The sequence below is a fragment of the Macaca nemestrina genome, chromosome 3, assembly GCF_043159975.1.
Source record: "Macaca nemestrina isolate mMacNem1 chromosome 3, mMacNem.hap1, whole genome shotgun sequence".
NCBI lineage: Eukaryota > Metazoa > Chordata > Mammalia > Primates > Cercopithecidae > Macaca > Macaca nemestrina.
In genome coordinates this window covers 157,290,224-157,307,169 of record NC_092127.1, presented here as the reverse complement: position 1 = coordinate 157,307,169, position 16,946 = coordinate 157,290,224, and the positions used below count along the sequence as shown (strand labels likewise).

The 16,946-nt window shown below is 36.8% G+C and overlaps 1 protein-coding gene across 14 annotated transcripts in view; it reads left to right on the top strand.

Moving 5' to 3' along the window:
- LOC105487725 (NEDD4 binding protein 2) overlaps positions 1 to 15,893 on the top strand; it is a 109,449-nt gene extending 93,556 nt beyond the window's left edge. For 11 of the 14 annotated variants that reach the window (XM_011751339.3, XM_011751333.3, XM_011751341.3 and 8 more), the window contains one exon: positions 1,030 to 6,956. In XM_011751339.3, the coding sequence (XP_011749641.2) occupies positions 1,030 to 1,075 (46 nt within the window). In that variant the 3' untranslated portion in view covers positions 1,076 to 6,956. Of the gene's footprint in view, positions 1 to 1,029; positions 6,957 to 14,575 lie in introns of those variants that run through there. The other 3 variants (XR_011621344.1, XM_071093697.1, XM_011751336.3) reach the window with 3 other exon arrangements.
- The last annotated feature ends 1,053 nt before the right edge of the window (positions 15,894 to 16,946 follow it).

Here is a 16,946-nt window from a genome sequence, read left to right as displayed (position 1 = left end):
AAATAAGGAAAAATGTGTTTGTTGCCGATAATCATCTGATAAAACTTTCATAAATTTAAAGTTCTAAAAGAAAATATGTTTATTTGATAATATGCAAAATAATTAGGTAATATGTATCATATTTTAAGATTTGCTATTCTTCTTTAGAAAGGAAATAAGTATTTGTGGATTTTGGATGGAATTGGGTGGCTTCTATTGAAATATAGTTATAATTTAGGTACGTTTAAACTTTAGCAGAAATATTCCATTTAATATGAATGTATTTGTTTTCATAAGTTAAATGCCATTAATGACCTGTGTTGACAAACATGAAATGTTCTTTTTCATTAAGTGATAATTTAATAACAGAAAATGACAAGAAAGTCAAAGATGAAAAATCCGTTGATGGATAGATTTCCTGCAGATGTGTATCATTAACTCCTACCCACCAATTTCAGTGTAGCATATTTATTTTATGCCATGTAATAAGATGTTATTTGGCTACATTATTGAAAATGGTAGCATAAGTTATGAGCATAAAACAGGTGACACATCAGAGTTATTTTTATAAAAGGAGTAGTTAGACTGGAACATTATCATGTTGAGATTAATTATCTATTTTAGAGACTAGTCTTCCTTTAAATTCTTTACGGATAGAGCTGAAAGCATTGCATGGCCAGATTAATCAGAATTACCTGATATATCAGAGATTTCTTCTTGGTGCTTTCATGATGCACCAAAACTTTATTCTTCCTACAGCATACTCTTTTTCATGAAGGTAAAATTCAGGCCTCATGAGTTTTAACAAATCTTAAGTTATACTAACTACTAAGTCAGGAGCAACCCCCAGCTTTAAGATTGTATTTCTTTTGACCGTAGATAAAAGGAACATAAACCTAGATGTTGGTCTTGGATATTGACTTAATAAGGGTTAATACTTTGGTAGTAAATATTATATTAAGCATAGGTACTTGGAATTGATTACAAGGTATATTCCTTAGCTAATTTGAAATTTTCATCTTTAAAATAACTCTTTTCTCATTTCTGCAGGTTCTCTGAAATTAAACCAGGGTGCTTGAAAGTCATGCTAAAGTAAAATAGACGTCCTTGAATTAGAAGTATGAAGGTTTGTAGGTTAAAATTACTTTTATTTGCAGTAATTCAGTCAAGTCTACCTTAAAGGTGTGTTTTATTATAAATAATATTCAGTTATGAAACAAAAAAATTATGTTTTTGCAAAACCCAAGCGAGTTTAATTTGCTTTTTTACTGAATCAAATGCAAATGTTACCTGTTAAAAATATTACAGAGAAATTTTATTGATTACAAAATATCTAAGAAAATTATCAGCTACAGTTTTAAAGTTTAAAATGCTCTGATTGTTTCTCAGAAAAGGTTGCCTTCGTATTAACTGTTGTGTGACATTTAGTAATGTCCTAAAAGTCTTCTGTGAGAGGTATTTAAAGTGCTTTGAGACATGATTCATGCCCCTCAAAGGGTGGTATTAAAAGAAGAAAAAGACATAGTAGTGGGTAGTAAAGAAAAAAAGGAGATCTAACAAAAACACTTGAATATTTTTTATTTTCAAAACTAAACACATAAAATGCTTTTATTTTGCCATATCCTACAGGAAGGAAGACATGCTTTTGCCCTTTTTTCTGCTTTGTATATGACCTTCATCTTTTACCTTTTGTTCTGTTCTTCTGTGTGCATTTTATAGGAAGAAAGTTGGGTCTGAGATTATATTGTAATTTCATACTTTCTATAGACAGAAAAGTTTTCAGAGAAAAAGAAATGATTAAATATCTTCCAGATGTTGCTGCCTTATCAAAATGCTTCTAGAACTGTCTGTATAAGTGGTATTTCAGACAGTACTAAATACTTATATTTTATTTTTGAGGCATGTAATTTTAAAACTGCAGTAGCTTAAAATTCTATTAAACAAATGTAGAAAATATTTTGGTTATAATTGGCCTGGTGCGGTGGCCCACATCTGTAATCCCGGCACTTTGGGAGGCTGAGGTAGGTGGATCACCTGAGGTCAGGAGTTCGAGACCAGCCTGGCCAACATGGTGAAACCTAGTCTGTATTAAAAATACAAAAATTAGCTGGGTATGGTGGCATGTGCCTGTAATCCCAGCTATTTGGGAGGCTGAGGCAGGAGAATTGCTTGAACCTGGGAGGTGGAGGTTGCAGTGACCCGAGATCAAGATCACACCACTGCACTCAGCCTGGGTGACAGAGCAAGACTCCATCTCCAAAAAAAAAAAGAAAGAAAAAAAAATATTTTGGTTATAATCATAAGAGGAATCCTTACAATTTAAAATATTTTCACTTTTGTTTTGAAAAAGAGCCAACTTTCTCAAAGGAAGCTTTCATTAACTTCTGTCGTTTGGTTAGCTAATAAATTCTGTTAGTATGCAAGTTAAACCTGTGTAAAGAAGGTTATAATATGGTAAAGTGTAATTTTCCAATATGAGATAATGGCTTAAATTTGTCTTTGGAGATGGAGAATATTTTCAACATATATAATTTTAACGAACAGTTTTGTTGCTTTTTGTTAAGCTTAAAAAAAGAAATTTAGATCAGGAATTATAGGATTGAGCTGGTACCAAAAGAATCCTGAAGTACAGAATGGTTTTCCGAAAGAGCAAACATTTCAATGAAAATAAAACCCCAAAACATTTTTTTATATATCATGATTGCATGCTTTTAAAATAAAGAGGCTTATCATTGAATTTTAGTTCCATAAAAATAAAAATACATGTTTATTATTTAGAAATGGTTAGTGACTGGTATTGAAGTATTGTTCACACTTACGTTTGTAATAATTTGTTTAAAGAGTGCCAACAGTTTAGCACACTTTTGTAGTCTCTAGAACAGTTCTATACATTAAAAATAAAGCAATTCCTTTAAACAACTTACTATAAAACTATAATTGTTAATGAAATAAGATATTCCTTTGTGTAAATTAGTATGATTTAAAAGTATGAAAAACAATGTTAAAATGTGGAGTTACTGGAATGTGTGCAGCTGCATACTAACTCTGTGTTTTTATATTTCCTTACCTGGTTTTAAAAATCATCACTTTTGGGCACTTCAGCTAGACTTATTTCAATATTATAATTATGATTAATGAAGGAGCAGTCAAAAGAAGTAGAGGTGTGGTATTTGTGGGCAGAACTCAAATGAAAAAAGCTATATTGTTTACTTGTTTACTTTATCAATGTTAATATTATGCCTTATTTTGATAAATCATATATCTTAATCATTGTTGATAAGTATACAGGCAAAGTTTGAGCATCACGTATTTTTATGAAGCTGCTTAATTCCAAATTGCCTCCCACGCCACTATCTAGCATAGTTTAAGAAACACATAATTTTGAAAGAAAAGTTTATAATCCCTCCTTTCTTTTTTTGCCCATTTCTAAATTCTGTATGCCCGAGGTAAATATAGTTTGGGGATTATAAAAGATTTCTCTATTACCCATTTCTAAATCCTGTATGTCAAAGATAGTTTGGAAATTATAAAAGTTTTCATGTATTGGTGTAGGTTGAGTGTCCCTAATGAGAAAATTCAAAATCTGAAATGCTTCAAAATCTGAAACTTTTCGAGCACAGATATGATGCTCAAAGGAAATACTTATGGAGCATTTTGGATTTTATATTTGTAGGTTAGTGATGCTCAACAAGTAAATATAATGCACATGTTCTAAAATCTCTCCCCAAACCCCAGCAATCCAAAACACTTCTGGTCCTAAGCATTTTAAATAGGGGATACTCACTCAATCTGTATATTTGTGCCAATACATGACTCATTAGAATGATTCTTTGTAAACTTAATATTTTAAAAGTACAGCACTTCTATAGTTTGGAAGGTTTCAGTAATAATTATATTCATTCAGTAGTCTCTTACCATTATCTCCCAGATGGAAAAAGAGAACTAATGTGGAAACCCCAGACGGTGTCCAGTTGGACCAGGGCGACATTAGACACTTAACAGTATTTTCAGTCTGTCTGTCTCGTTATTCCAATGAGAGAAATGGAAGTGGTTTTTTTTTTTTTTTTTTTTTTTTTTTACATTTACATTTATTGGCTCTTCATATTTCTCTACATTATTTATAAGTTACAGTTGGTTAGTATTTCCATACTGTTTGCAATTTTATGGCCTTTAAATATAGGACATATTATATAGTAGAAATTTTGACTTTAAAGCATCTTGAGTAGTATATTTTGAGAAGAAAAGCTATACTGCTCTTCTGGATGGTTTCCATCCTTTATTTAGGTCTTTTCTTTTTGAATTCAAGTGTTTTGTATGCTTAGAAAGTGGACATGTATAATAGCGAGATTGGTTGTTTCTGAGCTGGAAATTGGAAACTTTTGAAACTCAGGAAATTGCTCTGACAATGTTTTAACTGCTCTCAATTTAAGAAAATGACTAAATGTATAAGAAAGACAAAAACCACTTGTGCTGTTTTTTCCAAGTGCTTTTTCTAAGTGCTTTTGCATTGTGCAATGAGGTGAAGTTTGGTAATTTTTCTGTGAAGTAGTTAAATATTGCTAATTTTTATTTCCACGTAAAGAAAACAGATTTAATGTTTATGTGGCCAAAAAGTGTCATTTAAAAGGTAAAGTAGTTTGTGTAGAATGTATGTACATGGTGCTTATTTTTAAAATGTGATTCAAGTTTACAGTATTACTTAATGCTTCTTTACAGAATTTAATAGAGAAACAAGGCTAGAACACATCTACAGCCTGAAGAGCCGTTTATAACTTCATATTATGTGATGACAAAGTTCATTATTTTCCTTAAAGTTGAGCAATTGACTTTTATGGTCCAATGATGAACTTATTATTAATAAATGATTGGATTAACTGTGAGGCTTCTCATTAAAATACAATATTGCAGCTATCAGTTGGAGAATATATTATAAAATTTTCAGATGGTATATCAGAAAAATGTTTTTATTTGTACTGTAAAGAAAATGTAATTTTGCTGTTAACTCTGTACTTTTTAAATTGAAAATGTTTTATAAATTTGCTTTTAAAATTTCTTATGAAACCATTTGCAAATTACATACTTAATTTAATAAAATACTTTAGCCACAGTCCAGTGTGAGGAAATCTTTCATTTGATGTATTAGGGTTAGTGGTTTAACTATTTTAAAATATTTTTATGTGTAACTTTGTAATTTCAGGGGGAAAGTGTCATAAAAATTTTATTTCTGTACCACAACTTTTCTTCTATTTTAAACTATTTTCTGTAGCAAATAAGAGTCCACTTTTGAACCAGATAAATGGATTAGCTATGGTTTCTCTCCTCACACCCTGTATCTTTTGACTGACATCAAAATTAAAAGTTATATCTCTTAGAGGCCGGGCATGGTGGCTCATGCTTGTAATCCCAGCACTTTGGGAGGCTGAGACGGGTAGGTTGCTTGAGGTCAGGAGTTTGATGCCAGCCTGGCAAACATGGTGAAACTCTGTCTCTACAAAAAATACAAAAAATTAGCCAGGCATGGTGGTACACACCTGTAATCCCAGGCATGAGAATTGCTTGAGCCAGGGAGGTGGAAGTTGCAGTGAGCCGAGATTGTGCCACTGAACTCCAATCCAGCCTGGGCAACAGAGTGAGACCATCTCAAAAAAAAAAAAAAAAAAAAAAAAAAAAAAAAAAAAAAGAATCTCTTAGAGACTCAAGTAATGCTTTAAATAATATTAATGACCTTTGGACTTAATATTTGAGTCCAAAGCAGAATAATTCACTCATTTCGCAAAGACTTAAAAACATTTATCTAACAAATATTTAGAGCACTTGTTACTGGGGTTACAGTGTAAATGCGATAGAGCTTTTATCCAGAGTTATAATTATTCTTATCAACTACTATGTGTATAGTGACTTATACTGTAGGATACTTTTGTGTATGTTATATTTTAAATCTCAAGAGAATTTTATTACGTAGGTAGTGCTATCCCAATTTAATGAATAAAGCCACATAGAGAAGTTAACTGGTTTGCTGTTTAATGTCAGAGTTGTATAACTTGAACTTGCGTTCTCTGACTCCTAATATGGAGCAGCTGCATTTGTCTTCGAGTAGTTACTTATAAAGAGATAATATTCTACTGTTCTCTTCAGAGAGTTGTGGCTCCACAGTATATGTCTTTGAAAACCTGCCATTTGGCTGGGCGCGGTGGCTCAAGCCTGTAATCCCAGCACTTTGGGAGGCCGAGACGGGCGGATCACGAGGTCAGGAGATCGAAACCATCCTGGCAAACACAGTGAAACCCCGTCTCTACTAAAAAAATACAAAAAAAACTAGCCGGGTGAGGTGGCGGGCGCCTGTAGTCCCAGCTACTCGGGAGGCTGAGGCAGGAGAATGGCGTAAACCCGGGAGGCGGAGCTTGCAGTGAGCTGAGATCCGGCCACTGCACTCCAGCCTGGGTGACAGAGCGAGACTCTGTCTCAACAACAAAAAAAAAAAACAAAAAAAAAAAAACCTGCCATTTATGAGTCTGCCTTCTTCCTTTATAAGAAAGGTGGTACTTTGGAAAAACCCAAAATACTAATGGCAAAAGGTAAAAGTTTATTTCTTTCTTCCCATGAAATCCCAGAGATAAAAATTCCAGGACTGCTGGGAGTCTTCTTTTTCTTGATGCTTTTGGGAATCTAGGAAAGTTCACCATTCTGCCATACCCAAGATATTGGCCCTCATTTTCCTAGGCCAGGTTGGGTGGCCACATCTCGAACTCTCACATCTGTATTCTACTGGAGGAAAGACAAAGAAAAAGGGAGCAAAAGGCAAGTGCTAGTGATCTAAAGATGATTTTTGGAAGCTGCCATAGGAAACTTCTACTTACATCCTATTGGCTAGAACCTGGTCATGTCACATCTAGCTGCAAGGGAGGCTGGGAAATTATCTATTTCAGACTGCCATGTTCTGCTGAAATTTGGTGTTCTCTTGGTGGAAAGAGAATGGATATTAGGAGAATGAATAGCAGTCTCTGCCACATCATTTTTTTTTAATCATTATATGCAAATAATGTGAAAATTAGTTCTTGATATGTTGATGACTTCTAAGTGTTAGGAAATAAAAAAAGAAAATAACAGTTTTTTTTTGTTTTTTTGTGTTTTTTTAAGATGGATTCTCACTATGTCACCCAGGCTGGAGTGCAGTGGTGCAGTCTCCTGAGTAGCTGTGATTACAGGCACTCACTTCCACGCCTGGCTCATTTTTGTATTTTTAGTAGGATGGGGTTTCGCCATGTTGGCCAGGCTGGTCTCGAACTCCTGACCTTAGGTGATCCACCTGCCTCAGCCTCCAAAAGTGCTGGGATTACAGGTGTGAACAATCGCACCGGGCCGGGGAATTTTATTCAGGGAGGGTTGCTCTATATGATCCTGTTCTAGCCTCAAGTAGGAAAAAACTAAATGACATGGACTAGCTAAAAAAGTGCTAGTGGCAGGAAGTACATTAGTCAAAACATGTTTTTGGCATTGCTACATTAGCCTGCCCTATTTAATATAGGATATATGTACAGATGGTTCCCCACTTAGGATGGTTTGACTTATTTTTCAGTTTTATGATGGTGTGAATGCCATATGCATTTAGTGGAAACCATCCTTCAAAGCTTGAATGGTGATGGGCTAGTGATATGCGGTGCAATACTCTCCTGCGATGGGCAGTGGCAGCGAGCTGCAGCTCCTAAGTCAGCCCCGCTAACGTTAACTTTCCTAAGCACATTTAAGGTAGGCTAGGCTAAGCTATGATGTTCAGTAGCTTAGGGGTATTGGATGCATTTTCCACTTACAATATTTTCAACTTACAGTGAGTTTATTACATAAGTGACTCCATTGTAAGTCGAGGAACATCTTTATTTCACATGCATCTCTTAGTTAGAAAACTCAGACTGACCCCCTAACTGGGAGAGTTGGGAAAACAAAAGATTCTGGATGAAAATATTAAACACACACTAAAAGCACTGCACAGTTAATAAGATAAAAGGGGCTTAGGTCAGAAATCTAAGTGAGAATATTAGAGGCACTTTTGCAAAAGGTTCTTGTGCTCCTGACTCATGTTAAGTTTTAGTTTTCAGTTTTGAGGTGGAGGGACAGATGACAAAGGACAGCAAACCTAAAAGACTAAGACACTCCATAAAGCTAACACCCTGCAGAGCTTTATCCTCAGTGGGGATGGGGATGAATAAAACAATTTTGCTCTCCTTCCCACCCCCAGAAGGACTGCAAGGAATATTGTCTTGGCATGAGAAGAAGAGACCAAAAAATGAATCAATCAATCAATCCTGACAAGTTAAAATCACTACTGGCCCTCACAGAATAACAGCCCAAAGTCATAACACTTAGAGTGGTCAAAAAAATGACAAGTCAAGAATTGAATTGGTAGAGGTCTCGGCCTGATAATGCTGCCATTAGCTGCCCGACAAAGGCAACACAAATTTTCTCAGAGAGAATGCACCCTCATCTTGGACAATTAGATCTGATCAAGGCTGTAGATCCAACAACCGATTTATAGGGATTACAGAGGACAGAGGAATACGTCAGACATCACCATCGGGATGCAATTACCAGGATAGACTGTGGGAAACAACACAATTTCTTTAAATAAGTTGCAGATAGAATAAAACCACACAGGTGGAGGGAGAGCTTACGCATTGAAACATTAGAGGCATATACCAGTTGCAGTTTTGGACCCTTTTTGGGTACTGGTTCAGCGGAAGAACTTTGACAGTCACAGGACAGTTGGCAATGTGAACATTGACTCGATAATTAATGATTGTTTTTTAGGAATGGTGTGGTTGTATTTTTAAAAGGATCTCTATTTTAAAAAAAGAGATACATGCTGAAATATGTATGTAAAATGATACGATATTAGCAATTTACTTCAAAATGAGATGGAGGAAGTGGGTGTGGGTACTTAGGAAACAAGATTGCCCGTAAGTTTGTAAATGGGAAAGATAGATGTTTATTATACTAGAATGTCTACTTTTGAATAGATGCAAAGCTCTATAAAAAAAGGATTTTTAGAAAGTTGGTGGAAGAACTGGAGAAGTGGATTCTAGACCTGGCTCTGGGGATGAATTCCAGAATGCTGCAGAATTAACCTGCTTAGTAGCTGCTACCTCTGCTTTAATTTAAAGGTGAGGAATCAGGAGGCCACCATGGCACTGTTGCCACAACTGTCTCTTAACCATTCTCAAAGGTGGTGACTAGGCACCAGAAAAGTGTTGTAGAAAAAAATCTCCATCATTTGCCTTTTGAGCAGAATGAGCCATACCAGTGGGTAGACGGCCTTCACCTTACTTATGCCTCCCAAATTTCACTGGAGTGTATCCAACTGGTAGAAACTATTGTATTCATATATATATATATAATTTTACCTTCATAAAAGATCTGGGAAATGTTATTTTAAACTTTACAGGAAGGCTTATTAGAAGTAGAGCTGGGGCTGGGTGTGGTGGCTCATGCCTGTAATTCCAGCACTTTGGGGGACCAAGACAGGCAGATCACTTGAAGTCAGGAGTTCGAGACCAGCCTGCCCAACATAGTGAAACCCCGTCTCTACTAAAAATGCAAAAATTAGGTGTGGTGGCACTCATCTGTAATCCCAGCTACTCAGGAGGCTGAGGTAGGAGACTTGCTTGAACCCGGGAGGTGGAGGTTGCAGTTAGCCAAGATAGCGCCACTGCACTCCAACCTGGGTGACAGAGCGAGACTCTGTCTCAAAAAAGAAGAAGTAGAGCTGGAGGATGAGTATCAAATGTTCATATTTGCTACACCGATGGTACTTATCCAACCAGGTATAGGAATAAAATGGCTTGACATATTAGTCACAAAAGCATTGCATGTCAACTGGGATATTTAGAAGTATGCCAAGGAGTACCCCAAGTCCAGGATAAGCTTAGGATATATTTCAGGAGCATTGGTTTTACTCAATGGCAAATAATACACATTATTATTTAATGTAGCTTATTGGTGTAGGTATTAGAGTTCTTCAGAATGAACAGGAGATAGATAGAGGATTTATCAGGAGAATTGGCTCCTGCAATTTTGGAGGCTGAGAAGTTCCAGCCAGAGAAGTTCTCCAGCAGAACCAGGGAAGCCAGTAGTATGGCCCAGTACAAGTCTGAACGCCTCAGAGCCAGGGACGCTGATGGTATTTTTCAGTCCAAGTCTGAAGTTCTCAAAATCCAGGGAGAGAGGACCCCATGTGGGCCTCTCCAAAGGCTGCTTGAGTGTCCTTACAACATGGTGGCTGGTTTCCCCAGAAGAGGTAATCCTTGTGAGCACGTCGGAAACTGCAGTACCTTTTATGACTTAGTATTGGAAGTTTTTTGCAGTTATCTGCCAAATTCTGTTAGAACCAAGCCATTAAATTCAGCTAACTTTGAAGCATAGGAGAATTAGCTCTACCTTTTGAAGGATACAATGTCAAAGGATTTGTGTATGTATTTGGAAGCCGTTATGTTTACTGTGAACTAGGCACCACTAGGTACTTTGCAGTGTACCCAGTATAAACCACCCACTGGGGTAGGTATTATTGCCCACATGGCAAGACATTGTTGTCCTACCCAACAGGTATTTCTATTACAGCTCTTTTTGTTCAGGCATCTGGTGGCAGTGTGCTCAGGAAAGATCAACCCCTCTGTAGCTCCTGCAGGTGAATTTTGATTGGTGGAAAAGCCAATCATGGCAATGCCATTTCCCCTTGCCAGTGATTATCTGAAGGGTGGATATATGATCATACCAACAAGAATTCTGCTAGAATGGGTCTAGGAAAAGTTTTGCTCATGAATACAGAGAGACACATAGGAAGAAATGCACTCTTGTTCAGCAAGACTTTGTGTCTGTGTGTGATGTCTGGAATTGCAGTTTCCTTGTTGAAACGATGAAGAGACAAACCTAAGGCCCAAGCCAATGTGCTAAGGATGGCGAGTGTAGAGAAGAAAAACCCTCTGTTCTTGATGATGTCATTGAGCCCCTGAATTAACCCTGGAACTGACCTTTAGTGGTCTTGTTATGAGAGACAACAAGCTACCTTTGTTTGGGTTTTGTGTTACAGCTGGAAGCATCCTAATGATTTGATATACCCCATTTTACAGACTAGGAAACATGTTCAGAGAGATCATAGAATTTGCCAAAACTTTCCCGCCAATAATAGCAGAGCCAGGATTCAGACTGAGATGTCTATGTTCTAAGCACCTGGTCCTTTATCGGTTAAGTGACTTTTCTTCAGCAATTCTCAGGAATCAGAGAAGAGAAACAGAAGCCTCAGTTGGTTTCAGCAGAGGTAGTGATTGGAGGACAGGTATAGGAAGGGGTCAGTATGGGAAGGGGTCAGTGTGGGAAGAAAAGGAGATGAAATTCAGGACGCTGTATATGTAAGGTTGAAAAGCTTGACTGTGAGATACAGGCTGGTAAGGAGTCAAGTGGAATCCAGAGGGGGCTGATAGACTGGAATAGTGGAGGTGAGCAGTGAAGGTATAGCTGGGGAAAGAACAGATTCAGAAAGTTTGAGGGGGAGGGAAAGTGGAAGGAGATTGTAGGAAGGGAGAGAACTTCTGAGTTTAGGGTATTAGGATGTGGGTATTTGTTCCCAAGGGAGTTTGATTTGTGGCTGAGCATGGAGATGATGGTAGTTGGAGTGGAGAAGGTCACAGAATTGATACCAAATTTCTGGATCATCTACTTTGTGTACATATTACATAGAAAAATGACAGGCAGTGCAGTGGGGAGGAATATTGAAAGCTAGTCTGCTATAAGTCTGGGTAAATTAAAAATGTTTTCTTTATTTGTGTGGTCTCCATTCTTCACACAGATAGGATCTGACTCAACACAGCCCCATGTTGAAGAAGAATTATAAGGATTATTCTGTTTTAATCTGCTGCTTTGCCAAGACTGGAGAGATGAGATGGATAGGGTCACTGGGAGGGGCTAAAAGGAGAGAGTGGTGAGAAATGGAGTTTCCTGTCTTTCTGAAACAGTTCTTTGCAGTGGGACCTCACTGTTTTGTTTGAAGTTGCCTCTTGACTAATCCATCTGAATTTATGAAAACCAACAAAATAGCCTTACACATTACCCATTATTTCAGATTATTGTGGTTTCCCTACTTACTTAAACAATTACAGGCAACTCTGCTGATCTCTTTGCTGAGACTCTGAAGACTCTGGTGATCTCTTTGCTGAGCTGTAGAGTAAGAAGAGCTCACTGTCTTCTTAAGCTCTGGGCTACGTTTTTCTTTTCATTGTTCTGTTCTTTCTTAGGTAAAATCATTTTTTTCTTTCAAATTTTTGGCAGTGGGTTACATAGGAATCTATTTTTAAAGTAGCTTATTAATTTTATGTTACCTTCATGGAATCATTAGCTAGAATATCTGAATATAGTTTCTTTCTCGTCCCTTATATTTCTTGGTTCCTGTCCTTAGAGTCATGTTAATAGTTTTAGGTCATATTCCTGTGCTTTTATTGTAAGCTAACTCAAATCTTTTTTTGGAAATAGGATAAAAATCAATCTGTACTTTTTTTTGGTCTTGCTCTGTCACCCAGGCTGGAGTGCAGTGGCGCAATCACAGCCCACTGCAACCTCTGCTTCCTGGGCTCAAGTGATCCTCGTGCCTCAGTCTCCCAAGTAGCTAGAAATACAGGTGTGCGGCACCATGTCTGGCGATTTTTTGTATTTATAGTAGAGATGGGGTTTTGCCATGTTGGCCAGGCTGGTCTTGAACTCCTGGCCTCAACTGATCCACCTGCCTCGTCTCCTAAAGTGCTGGGATTATAGGTGTGAGCCACTGCCTGTACTTTTAAGAGAAAAAGAAGCAAGGTGCAAAAGAGTACTCACAGTATGATCCATTGTGTGTTTTTAAAAGGATATGTGTAGATAGATCCACCGATATACTCTACATCTCTATGTACATGTGTGTGTGTATATGTATATATAAATGCAAACACACACATACAGTGAATAGAATAGATTCTGGGCCCCTTATGACTCAGTTTCAGAGGATGTCATGTTCAGAAGTCAGTATTCCTCAAAGAACTTGTAGGAAACATTTGTGTTTTATATAGCACAAGTTGAAATTAGTTTCCCTTCATATTCTTTTTGTCTCCCACTCTCATACCCCAAAGCCTCTGTCTCTGTATTTCTTCCTCTCCTGCTTTCACCAAAACCCTCCCTGACGTCTCTACAACTGCTAGGCCTTATCTATCTCCCTTCCCATTTTCTTTCTATTTTCTTCTGCCTAGTGAATAGTTCTGGGCCTTTTGTATATAAATCTCTCATCTCAGCTTCCTTGGTTCTTCTTATAGAACACACCTCCCTTCCATTTATTTTATCTACACAATAAGACAATGCAAGGGGGCGGGGGCTGTGGCCAGTGGGAAGCGGTCAGGGTGCAAATATTGGCAATTTTTTTTGTTGTTGTTAGTAGGCAGGAGGAAGGAAGCTACAAATACTCCCACAGTAATAAGTTTTTTCCCTGTTTCACATGAAGAATTTCTGAAGGATTCTGTAAGAAACTGTGAACAGCAGGTTATCTTGCGGGATAGGCCTGTGGGGTCAGAGGTGGGAGAGTTAGATTTTGCCTTAATTGTCTGGACAGTTTTTATTTTAAAACTATATATATTACTATTAGAAAGTCATTAAAAAATAGAGACAATTGGCCGGGCACGGTGGCTTACGTCTGTAATCCCAGCACTTTGGGAGCCCGAGGTGGGTGGATCACTTGAGGTTGGGAGTTCAAGACCAGCCTGACCAACATGGAGAGACCCCCGTCTATACTAAAAATACAAAATTAGCCAGGCGTGGTGACGCATGCCTGTAATCCTAGCTATTTGGGAGGTTGAGGCAGGAGTATCGCTTGAACTCGGTAGGTGGATGTCCTGGTGAGCCAAGATCGTGCCATTACACTCCAGCCTGGGCAACAACAGCGAAACTCCATCTAAAAAAAAAAAAAGAAAACAAGATAATTAATAGATGTACTTTTTATTTTAAAATTTTGTGTGTACATAGGAGGTGTGTACATTTATGGGGTACATGAGATATTTTTGATACTTGCATGCAATGCATATTAATCACATCAGGGTAAATGGGATAGCCATCCCCTCAAGCATTTCTCCTTTGTGTTACAAACAATTCAGTTGTTTATAGTTATTTTAAAATGTACACTAAATTATTGTTGACTGTAGTCGTAGTCACCCTTTTATGCTATTAAACACTAGATCTTATTCATTCTAACTATACTTTTACATTTTGAAACATAGCGAAAATGTCATACTTGATATTAGAGTGAATTATTCAGTGTACAAATTATATGTATTTTAATATGTTTCTCTTTAGGCTGCCCTCTAGTACCAAATGTTATAATCAGATAATTGACCTGGTGTTTGTGATGATCTGATATTATCAGGAAAAGCATTAATCTGCCTTTTTTTAACTCTTAAATTTATACAACTGCTGAAAGAAGGGAGGACAGATCCAAGAGATCTAATTTGTGAATAATTGGAGTTCCAGAGTGAAATACAAGAGAAAATTCAGATTTAATAGAAGTAAATTTCCTGAGCTGAATAAAGCCTTATATTTGCAGGTTGAAAGTGTTCACTAAATTCTAGGCAGGATTGATGAGAAAAAGCATACGCCTAAACATACTCTGACAGAATTCCTGAATCTCAAAGTTAAAGAGAAAAATATATAAGATTCCAGACGAAAGAAGTTATTTGTAATGGGAAAAGAGTTGGACTGGTATCAGACAGTGGAATCATATGTATACCTGTTAAGAGAAAAGGAAAGTAACCCAAGAAGTCACTTTCCAGCCAAGCGTCATTCACCTGCCAGAGTGAAAGAGATGCAGAAAGGATTCCAAGAACCTATCGTCTGCGTATCCCCATCTGAAGGAACTGAAAAGAGGACTGTAACTAAATAACAAATTAATGAGAATAGAGACTCCAAGAAATGAGAAGGTAAAGTAGAAAGCGAAAATGATGAGTGAACAATAAGCCTTGTAATATACATGGGTATGTATATTAATGTACTTGGACGATGATGAAATGACTGAAAATGTGTACTATATGTGTTAAATAAAGACGCTTAAGATAAATGAGACTCATCTAACTAGAGCCTGGGAGTAAAAGTTACAATTTTTCTCAGCAAAACCTACGAGGTGGTATTGGAGGAAAGGGAGGAAGAAGTAAAAACATTCTAAAGTTTTATCTTATTGGGTGGAGGGAAAGTATCAAGAAATACAGTAACTTGGTGGGGAAATAATATATTCTTACATAATAGTAATAAAATATGTGTTTGATGATGTGTATTAAAAAAGAACATAACCACTAGTGGAGTGGGAAAGTATAATGTCATTTTGAAATTATAAGAGGAAACAAAGGAATAAATTATAACTTGATCATACCAGTATATATAAAGAGAAGGAAAAAAGAAAATGAAGTAAGTTTAATAGTAAATATAAGCAAGAGAGAAGGAATAAAATAAAGAATATCAGTGATTATATTAAATGTAAATGAGCCCAATTTTCCTATCAAAAGACAGAGACTATCAGAATAGATTAAAAACAAATCCAGTGAATATGTTGTTTATAAGAAACACACTTAGAGTGATAAAGAAATATTTAAGGGAATTGGAAAAGCAATACTACAGATATATAAAGAAATTAAAAATTAGGAGAGGCAATATTAATATCAGAAAAGGTGGGACTGAACAGGGAGAAGAACAGTACCTACAAAAGACAATGTATGAAGATAAGCACCAAACAATATCATAAACATATAAATCAGAAGATTGTTATAAGGATAACATAAAAATGAAATTTGTGGATTTTACTACACCTTTTTCAGAACCAGACAGATCTAGTAGACAAAAAATAGGAGACCATAGAGAAACCAATTGACCCATTTGCTGTAATAAATATATATAGAATTATACATTCTTCAGAGAATATGTGTATTTCTTTTATTTCTTTTTTTCTTCTTCTTTTTTTTTTTGAGACGGAGTTTTGCTCTTGTTGCCCAAGCTGGAGTGCAATGGTGTGATCTTGGCTCATTGCAGCCTCCGCCTCCCGGGTTCAAGTGATTGTCCTGCCTCAGCCTCCTGAGTAGCTGGGATTACAAGTGTGCACCACCACACCCAGCTTATTTTTTGTATTTTCAGTAGAGACGAGGTGTCACCATGTTGGCCAGGTTGGTCTTGAACTCCTGACCTCAGGTGATCTGCCCACATCTGCCTCCCAAAGTGCTGGGATTACAGGCTTGAGCCACTGCACCTGATCAAATATATATATTGGCTACTAAGTAGTTACACAAATTTATCATAAACTTGGCCACAAAAATAAAAAATAAAGGGCTGGGCATGGTGGCTCTCGCCTGTAATCCCAGCACTTTGGGAGGCTGAGGCGGGGAGATATCTGAGGTCAGGAGTTTGAAACTAGCCTGGCCAACATAGTGAAACCCCACCTTTACTAAACATACCAAAAAAAAGCCTGGCGTGGTGGTGCACACCTATAATCCCAGCTAATTGGGTGTCTGAGGCACGAGAATCGCTTGAACCCAGCAGGCAGAGGCTGCAGTGAGCCAAGATCCCTCCACTGCACTCCAGCCAGCACAACAGAGCAAGACTCTGTCTCAAAAAAAAAAAAAGAAAAAAAAAAAACCTTAAAAATAGAGATTTTAAAATTTCACATTATTTGATGAAATTAGACGTAAATTAATGAAATTTGAAATATATAAAAGATTATAAAAATAATTATTTGAAATTTGAGACCACCCTCCTAAATAATCATTGGATCAAATTAGAAACTAAATTGAAATTATAAACTTTGTAAAGAAAAAAAGGGAAACTCGACATAACCAAACGTACAAAACCCAGCAAGAGCTGTACATAAAGTACATAAAGATTGGAAATTCAGTGCTCATCTTTAAAAAAAGAAAAAGAAAAAAGGGAAGCTGGGT